This window comes from Phyllostomus hastatus, unplaced genomic scaffold (genome assembly GCF_019186645.2).
Source record: "Phyllostomus hastatus isolate PE091 unplaced genomic scaffold, TTU_PhHast_1.1 phas_contig_80, whole genome shotgun sequence".
NCBI classification, from domain to species: Eukaryota; Metazoa; Chordata; class Mammalia; order Chiroptera; family Phyllostomidae; genus Phyllostomus; species Phyllostomus hastatus.
Window position 1 is genome coordinate 17,083,854 of NW_025333960.1, and position 9,710 is coordinate 17,093,563.

Consider the following 9,710-nt stretch of genomic DNA (forward strand, 5'->3'; position numbering starts at 1 on the left):
ATTTAGTCTGAAGAGTAACTAACAAAAAAACAATGTTAGATTGGTCTTTTAGAAATGTAACTAATACCCAGGTACTCTCTTACACCACTGGATAGTAACTTTTTAAAATACCGAACAATGTATATAAATACTAGGGGACAGAAATTCATCTAAATTATGCATCCTGTAAATGTCCCAACATTCATGCCCATTCATAAGCTTAATATCTTCTCAAGCATCTTCTCTGAGTAGCTGCTTTATCTTTTTAGTTGAATCCAATAACCCATCAAGCAGATATTAAAGCACATTTATGAAAATACATGGATGCTTAGATAGATATATACTCCAGACATGAAAATCCTTATGGTTGATAAAGAAAATATAATACTTTAAGAGATTTAAAGTAGTTATTTCCTGATCTCTTTTTTCTCCAAACATTAGACGAAGTTGCATTGTTTACAAAAATTTATTCATACAAATTTTACACACTTTATATAACAGTTATCAAAGTCCTAGTTATAGATATCATGTGTGTAATAATACTTGGTTAAGATGTTTTTTATAATCATTTGCACACAAAATAAGAGCTTCAAGACTAACATCTACCTAAATTATCACTATATATCATAAATCTGCTCCAGGTTAGTAAGGCTCTTGGCATTTCTAAAAAGTATACAAAAGATTAAACTGGATGATCACTGTGAATGCTTGCAACTAGCCACAAAAACACTAAAGTAGACTTCATAAATAAAAGGTTAACTAGAGCCCTATTTCACCACTAACAGCTGACACAAATACAGAAAACTCTGCCCAATATCCAAGAAACAAATAAGACTAAAATGCAAGCCGATGTGTTGCAGCATTGTAGGGCCACTAAATAGCCATCTGTGATTCGTGGCGATTTAAAAGGCGAAGAAAGGCACTACAGCTGCAAACTGCGTCCCCACGTCACATTGCCTGAGGAGACTGCAGAATTAAAGAAAGATTGATCCCGTACACAGGACTCAGGCATAGATCGAATGCCTCTGTGCTTTCACTGTTTGCAATGTGATCTCCTGGCAGCATCCATCCCGCCTGGGAATGCAAATCCAATTCTGTTTTCTTTGATTTATGACTTCATACTGATAAAATCCATAAAGAAAAAGGAAAGGTCCTTTAAACTTTACAAGCTAATGTTTAATCTTTTCTTGTTCTTCTTTTTTTTTTCCCCAAAAGAATTTGTGTCTGAAATTTGGGAGTTTGGCTGGTTTGCGTGTTGTTGCTTGATCTTGTTGGGTGCCGGTTCTTTTATTTGTAGAGATTACTCAATATGTTCAAGAAATTGATAGGAAACAGATAAACATGCTTTCTGTAGCCAAGAAGGGATACAATGGGAAGTTCCCAGAGTCTGTTGGAGCTTGCTTACCTTACACTTGACCACAAATATAAGATAGTACTCATACATAAGATGAAGTTTAAATGATTTATCAATCAGTAAAACTGAGCAACATGTGAACACTACACATTCTGATATGACAAAGATTGGTTTTATGAAATAAATTTTACTAAGCAATAAGCCATAATGTAGAAAAATACATTTTACCTACAAACTCAATAAACAAGAAACAAAGGATTCATATTTAGTGCATAATTACTTAGTGATAACTACATAGGGTTTCCTAAACTTTACAATAAGTGCTTGCATCAAACAACAAAAAAGTAAGACACATTCACAAGTTTAAGAGAAGTGACTGGAAAATGGTAAACGAACTTAAACAGGGCAAGAGGGTAGGAAGAAGGAGTCTTCAGAAAAATCACAAAAAAAAGGGTGGCTCCTACAGAGCAGGGTTTAAAGGGGAGGGTCCTGACCATTTCACAAGATGAGAAGCATGGACAGCACTGGAGAAAAACACATTGTACTTTGCATCCATTTCAACACCCAGCACCCAGTCCACTCAGGCTGGAGACCTAAGGTGGGGACTCAGCTTAACCCCAGCATCCCAGAACTGGGGCAGCCCCAAAACAGTCCCTCTCCAGGATCCTCCTCCTATTGCATATGCTCTGCCTCTTCCAGTGTACCTGCATTTCTTCCACTTTGTTCCAATTGTCCTAACCTTGGGATATTGGGTTTCCTGGAAGTACAGAAAAGGGAGCTTCCTACCCAAGTCTCCCTTCTCTATACAATCTCCCAACTCTTGCCCCAGAGAATGATATGAACTCTGGGGAGAAGCATAATTTAGATAGACCTGTTGTTTTATCGGGAGAATTTCCTTCTGGGCTAAGATTCTGAAGAGAGACATACATATAAAAGTAGAATCAAAGAAAGCAGAAGTATTGGAATTGCCACCCAGCGAGGGGGACAGTGCCTAGTTGAGTTGGGGTGGGATTGAAGCAGCCTGCCCCAGAGACTCACTGCGAAAAGAATGTCCTATAGCAATTCTTCCAAATCATTACCTCAAAATCTCCCTGGAGCAGGGCATCATTGTTTATATACAGTAGCAAATGGTTAGTATTAATATCTTTAGGCCTGTCATGGATAAAAATACTATCCTTTTAATTCCAGTTTACAAAAATAGGAGTAATATTCAAAACAATGATTGTCTATTTTTCTATCTATTTTATATAAATACATAAACAGCTCAGGTAAATTTTCAATCCTTGTGCACACTTTGTATGAACTGCTCTCTATTATACGTATATATATTCTTAAATATATATATTTATAATATATACCAATAATTGGTCCACAAAGTATATCTGTGCATTCTCTAGTGCTTTGTAAAAAGAAAAACAATATTATTATCAAAATATTCATTTAATGGCTTCACTTCATACATAAATACATGTTTGGATAGAACACATGAGCGGTGACTGTTCAGTTTGTTGGGAAAAAATGACTTTTCATTGTGTCAGGGTTGTATACACAGGGTAGCTGGTAACTCATCGCTACAAATATGCTATTCGGCGTCCTTTGTTTTTAACCCTTTGTTTATACCTTTTCCCTAGGACTGCAGCCAAGTATTTCTTGACAGCCATTTGTTTCCTGTAGCGGCTGTAGCTGTCCGTGAAGATTCCGTCCGAGTGGCGCTTGGAGAGCGGATCTGAGTCGTCCTTGGTGTCGCCGCCTCGAATCCCACTGCAAGGATAGGGGTAGGGAAGAGGGTGGCAGGGCGGGAGACACAGTTTCAATAGCTGCGGGAAGCAGGCAGGCCCCCATCCCACGCAGGAGCCTGGAGAAAGGGCAAGGGCTCTCACTCACTGCCCTCCGCATTGCCTTCCCTGCCCGTAAGAGCCGCAGGGAGAACTGCGATGGAAACCTTTCATTCCTCCCTCCCCACCGAGGATTTCCTGGCACCAATCCTTACAGGAGGCGCCCGGTATGAGGTCCTAGCAAAATGCCCACAATTGAAGCCTAACTTCTGTCCATGAGATATGATCATACTGTCCGTCCGTCTGCACTGAATTGTCCTAACAGAAAATAACGAAAAACCCCTAAATGCCACGTCGGCTGCTGCCATGGAGTTTACATGGATCCCGCAATTCCTACCTAGTCAGACACAAGCACTCTTCTTTCGCGTGCTAAGTTGAAAAACGTGATAATAATACAAGTCGACAGACTGTAGGCAATATCTTTCAACACATGAATTATTCATTACAGAAAAATGTAATCTGTTTCCCCGTGGGCTTTATTAAAATGCTGCCTTCTGCTGAGAGATGCTACAAACCAGCCCTTTGCTCTGGGTATGTCTGGCACGAGCAAAAACTGTTTGTTTTCCTAAATGTACAAATTTGAGGGTTTGTTGGTTTCAAATTCAATTTACAATAAAAGAAAACAAATTTTAAGTCAAGCTTAGCGAAAATTACAGCAAATTGCCCCGAAGGTTTTGAATGACTGCGGGGCTACTTGGTTTCTTTTTCTTTTCTTTTCTTTCTTTCTTTCTTTCTTTTTTTTTTTTTTTACATTCAAAACCGATCAAACTACCCGGTTTTCCTGCCCTCTCCTTTTCTCTCCCGAATCCGAGCTCTCTCGCCAAATTCAAGTATCACCTCGGCATCTTCGAGTGTGGCCCGGGACTCGCCCCGCACACGCCGCAGACCCTGGGATACAGACTCACCCTTGGTTGGCCCCACGTGCACACAGAATGTAGGACCGCACCGCCCACCCGCGCGCGCTCGCAACAATGGCCCACCCCGGCGCACGCGCGCCATGGCACACCGGTTAACTCTTTCGCAAACTCTTACCCCACTCCCTTGGCCACGAGCTTCTGCAGTAATTTCTTGCGGGACAGCTGGTCCAACACTTTGCGGTAGGCCTTGTTAAGGATCACGTGAGCGACATCTCTAACGGGGAGGCAAAGTGAACGCACAGGATCACTGCCTCTGTCACCTAGTGGCTACCCAAGTCCGCCGCTGCGCACGCCCCTCACCCCCTACCTTGGCTCCCTGGGAGGCTGACAGGATACCCCCAGAGGCCTAGAGCTCTCGAATAACTCTTTGGGGATGTTCCCGTGAGTGACTGTCAGGAACGGAAGTTCCTCCTGCCCTCTGGGTGGTAGGTGTGAAGTCTGGGCTGCCCGCTGGCTCTGGGCGCGCGTTCACTGCCCTCCCTTGACCACAGACCTTTCGGTCACCCGGCGGCCCTCCTGTTCACACAGACTTGTCCGCTGCTAATTTTCTGTCCCTGATGTGGGAACCAGGAAGAAGAGAGCCTTGCAGGCTTTTATGAAAAAGAACTTAAGGAGTGGACCAAAACACTGTCCCTCCCACCCTCAGTCCCAAGGCGCAGTTAGTACCTTATCTCGCCCGGGTGGTTGAGCACTTCGGCTTCCCTGGACGCGGAGGCTAGGCTTTCTATGCCCGGCAGCTCCAAGTTAAAGAAGTTCTGCAGCTGGTTTCCGTCCTCGTCGTACGCTTCGTCATACGCGTTCTTCCCCGACCTGCCGGGGTATCGGGGGCGGAAGTAGTGGTCAGCGCAAGTGCGTCCTGGGCTATGAGATGTACCCCCCCACCACCAAAAAAAAAAATGGGCTAGTTCCGATTTGCCTTCCTCCCAAAGTTCTCCCACGGAGAACTGCCTCTTCTCCCCTGATGGGGTAGGGGGTGGGGTAAGGAGGTGGAAACTGCATCTGAATGAAATTCCCACCCCACGAGGCGGTTCTCCCCGGCCTCCTTTTGCGAATGAAGGGTATCCAGCAGTGCCGCGGCCTCAACGGACACTGGGAGACCGAGGCGTCTCCGCTGGCCCCGGACAGCTGTCCTCCGGGAAGGACCGCCCCGCTGCGGTGCTCGTGCCCTACAAGCAGCAGCAGGCAGGGACGAGAAAGGCCCTAGGAGAGGAGGCTCTGGCCAACGCGAAGACCCAAAGGGGGAGGCCAGGAGTGAAACGGAAAGGGTGGATGGATGGGGTGCACAGCTGCCAACTCCGACAACCACCCCCACCTAGCTTCTGAGCCCAGGGGAGCCCTTCCCCGCGCAGATGTAGGTCACGGAGAACCTCCAGCTTCTATTTTAAGCTGGAGAGGATCTGGCAGGAACACATATAATAACAAATGCCTCTAAACTTAGTAAGTTTCACGGCGGCTCATTTTGTTGTGTGTCGGTGCCCGCCGTTGGCTCTAGCCAGGGGAAAGGGCCTTTGAAAATAGCTGGGGGTGAAATGGGGCTTTTAAGTACACTAAATAAATAGTTCTCGATAATCTGTTAGCGATGGCGGGCGACGGGACCCCATCTCAAACTTGGGTATCAAAAAAATGGTCAACAGGAACCCAGAGCCATCAGGAGCGCAGCGGCCTCACAGTCGCCCTTGCCTACCGCCTCTAGCCTAGATATAGATCGGGGAGAGGCGGGTTAAAACAAAAACTGCTTGCTTTGGGCCACCGAAGAGACTCGCAAAGCGGCAGGGGCAAGTCACGCTCTCTAGGAGGGATCAGAGTCACAATTCGTTACTCTGCTCGCCTCTCCTTCGTCCCTGTAGAGGTAAGGGCAAGGCAAGCCCATCCCTCCGCCGCCTCGCACCCAGCCTTTCCTAGGCGGCGCGGCTCTGCCCTTACCCGGCGGACGGAGCCCCCGGGTCTTGCCGGCCATCTCCACCCTCCCTGTACCCCGATGCTGGCGTCCTGATACTGAAACTAGAACCTATCTCTCGGGACAAATCAATGATCAGCAGCCCCTATGGCGCCGTTTTGGGTCACGGCTCGGAGAAGCAGTTTTGCAGGCGTAACTCTCTGCCTGGGGCCGGGTGCACCGCGAGACGCGAACGCACCTCTGCAAAGCGAGCTTACACTATCTGGCTGACCCATGGAGTACTCAGGCGCTGAGGCTGGGAACCCGACTGATTAGAAACCAGCATTAGGAAAAAGGCCTGGATTGCTCCCCCTGGGCGGTCAGGGCTCCCCTGATCCTGCCTGCCTACTTGCTTTCCCTTACTCTTTCCTTGCATCCGTTGCTCTGGTTTTCTCCCCCTCCCTCGCAGACTCATTCTTGTTTTTCCTTCTCTCGAATCGCTTTTCCTCAACTGTACCCAACCAACACTCCTCCTCCCCAAGACAACCTGAGACTCAAAATGCAGTTAGAGAGCGTGTCACTTGAGAGAAAGCTCTTCCAGGGAAAAGAATTTGAATTGAGGTGAGGGAGACCCCTCCAAGACAGTGCGGAACAAGCTGCAACAAAGCAAAGCCCCTGGGAGCTTCACGCTCAACCTTGCAACCTGGCTCCCGGAGATTCTCCTAACTCTAGCTGAGAATAGGAAAAAGAAGTCAAGCTCTGGGCCATGCCCGGCCCTCCTCCGGCGGGCGGGGCTGGATGTGGATAGGTTTCTCCAGCCCGAAGAATCGCTTGTTCCACCCGGGACCTTTGGTTGCCTTGGGCTGGGGGAGGGGCGCCAAGCCGAAGTGGAGTGGCGTCTGCCGGGCCCTGGGGCTGAGCCGGGGCCGGGGACCCGCCGCCGGACCTAAGCTGGCGGACGAGGCGCTCTGGAGCGCGAGGGTATACGGTAATAACCGGGACAGAGGAACCTCAGGAGGACGACCATGAGGAGGTGTCGGGTGAAGAGAAGCTCAGCCTCAATACATTCGGACAGCCAGCACCTACCTGATCCCAGGGAACTGGAGTCCGGTGGTGTCAGGTGAGCAGTGCACGCTGCTGTGCAATATTATCCCATAGACCAGCAGGGCCAGTCTTGCTCCGCTACACATGGTCATTCTGTGCAGAACGGGAAAGAGGGCACACAGCCGTCAGACTCTCCCTGGCCTTCCACCTTCCAGCCCCAAGAACTCCCGGAGCTGGGGGAGGGACTGAGTGGGAGGCTCCCGGTGTTGAATACCCCTTAGTGACAGCCCGAGCTCGCCCTGCCACTTCCTTGCTGCTATATGTAGTTGGAAATTATATATATATTCGCCAGACCTGGTGCGAAGGAAAGCTAACTAGTACCCTCAGCAGTCAAGCGAGCCGTTTGGTTTGGTGAGACTCCCCCACCCCCTTATCATTCAACTCTTACCGCTGCTAGCAGAGGGTTTGCTGCCAAGTAGGACGGTGATCAAAGGATTCCTCCAAGTTTCTGCGCTGGAATCACAACCCAAAAGGAATCGCCGTCTGGCGTTAGTGCCTGAGAAGAAGCCGCAGGAACGAACAAGAGCAGCAGGAGGAGCTGGAGGACTTGTTTGCTGAAGCCAGTATTCTGTTCAAAAGTTTGCAGACGCACAGAACTAGAAGGGAGCGTGATACTGAGAGAACGGGGCGAGGAGAGAGATGTAGAAGGAAGAAAGAGGAGGCGACAAGCTAAAGTGGGGGTCGAGGACAAAGTGGCCTAAGTCCACCAGGAGACAGAAGTTAAGTGATTAAGGAAAAGAGAAAGTCAAAGAAGGAGAGGAAGGAAAGAGAGGGCCAAGGTGAAAGACGGTGTCTGAGGGAGCCGCCGGGTCAGGCAGCAGCGCGAGTCGGCAGCGCCTTCTCTGCTCTGAAGTCCCTCTGGCTGCGTCTGAAGCTGCGGCTTCTTCTGCTGCTGCCAGTGGGTACAGAGGTGACCGGCCTTCTGCTCCTATTTATATATGCAGTGGGCAGAAATCTATCTGAACATGGTTTTAGAAGAGACTTCTTTGTCAACATCTGTCTGCCTATGGCCTTTAAGTACAGAATATTTTGTTGCACTGTTGCGCTCATGAAATGACTTCCTTTTTTTTTTTCAGTCACGCAATGATCGGGTATCAGAAAAAGACGTCAGCATCCTAGTCCCTCAAGGAACATATTAACTATTCTGTGCTGGCCTCTTGGATGATAAGATCCGGAGTCATCCACTTCTCATAAACACCTTTCACTCATACAATCCAATTTTTAAGAAGTCCAATTATTTTGATGGCTTTCAATATTTCCCATTTCTCAAAGATGAGTAAAGAATTCATAGAACTTCGAGCATGGTAAAAGTCATTTTTTAACGACATTCCTACTATTTCTATTTATTTTTCATCAAACCCTAACAATCAGAGCTCTGGTCTCTGGAATTAAGCGCCATCAAGCTCTCCTATTAATAAATTTAATTTAGATCTAGTTTCTTGCATATGTTCTTTCAGACAGACAATTATGTAGAAGTCATTTTGTTTTTAAAGGGAAGTCTTGCAGGATTTTCAGTAAATTGCTAATGAGTCTGCTGTCTTGATAGTCTGTCTGGCTGTGAGTAGATTGATTAAAGCTGCATCCAGAGTGTGGCTCTGAGTGCTGAACCTGTCTGGTCACAGATGCTATGAACATTGAAAATTGCCCCTGATTCAATTTTTCATCACAGCCTCTAAATCTCAGGATTTGGCAGTCATACCATTAATGTGGCAATTCATTGCCCAAGTACCCCACTGTTCAGATATGCTCCCCTCTTGCAGTATCCATAAATCCTTAAAGCTCAGAATGGTCTAACCCTTTTAGATTCTATGTCTATGTCTCCTCTTACTCCTGGCTTTTGGAGCTCTAGATGACCTATTTGGACACTTTCACACTTTCTGTGGCTCTTACTGATTTGAAGAATTGAAACTGTGAGATTGTGCTTTCTACAAAAATTCAAGTCTTAAGGATTTTAGAGTGACAAATGTTTTTCCCCTTTATTTACAACTGAAGTTTGTTTAGAGAAATGCCTACATACTGGTAAAGCATGAAGATTCCCAGTACAAATTCACTTGCTGAGGGTTTCTAACAGGAATCCCTCTATTGGGAACTGTAAATTATTTTTTAACTGAAAATGACGTGGGAAGAGGAAAGCAATAAGGAAAGACCACATCCACCGAGAGGCCCTGGAGGCTTCCAAGTCCCTGAGTAATTTAAGAAGATTTGTAAATTTCTGCTCCAGTAAAAGAACTCAGATCTATTTTTTCAAAAAGGAAATAGAACCATCAATAACCATTAGTGTGTGCATGTTAATTATTTGGACCTTAAAAATTCGAGGAAATGGCAATTTAGTGGGAGTGTTTCCTGTTACTATGATTTGGATCTAACATTTAAATAAGCTGTATTAGTTCTGCATGCTTTTCCTAAGACAAAAAAAAAACTATAATGCTTCTTGTTTCAATGCCTGTCTGGCTCTCTTATTTGAGATTTAATTCTGCCTCCAGGAAGACAAAGTTTTGCTTATTCTTCACCATTATTGGCCAGACACTGCCTGCTTCCTCTTAGTTTATTCCTGGGGATGTCCCAGATTGCTTACCTGCAATAATGCTTCCAACCACATCTACACGGTAATGTATCTCTTTGTCTCTACTGCATATGTTCACTGA

General features: G+C 46.4%; 1 protein-coding gene across 1 annotated transcript; it reads right to left on the minus strand.

Annotated features, from left to right (window-relative positions):
• Nucleotides 1–494: 494 nt before the first annotated feature.
• On the minus strand, nt 495–7,912 carry ADCYAP1 (adenylate cyclase activating polypeptide 1). Its single transcript, XM_045850121.1, has 5 exons — nt 7,454–7,912; nt 7,048–7,158; nt 4,752–4,895; nt 4,201–4,299; nt 495–3,094 (listed from the first exon to the last, which is right to left on the minus strand). Exons 2-5 carry the CDS (start codon nt 7,155–7,157, stop codon nt 2,905–2,907), a joined length of 543 nt encoding a protein of 180 aa, XP_045706077.1. The 5' UTR covers nt 7,158; nt 7,454–7,912; the 3' UTR covers nt 495–2,904.
• Between the last annotated feature and the right edge of the window lie 1,798 nt (nt 7,913–9,710).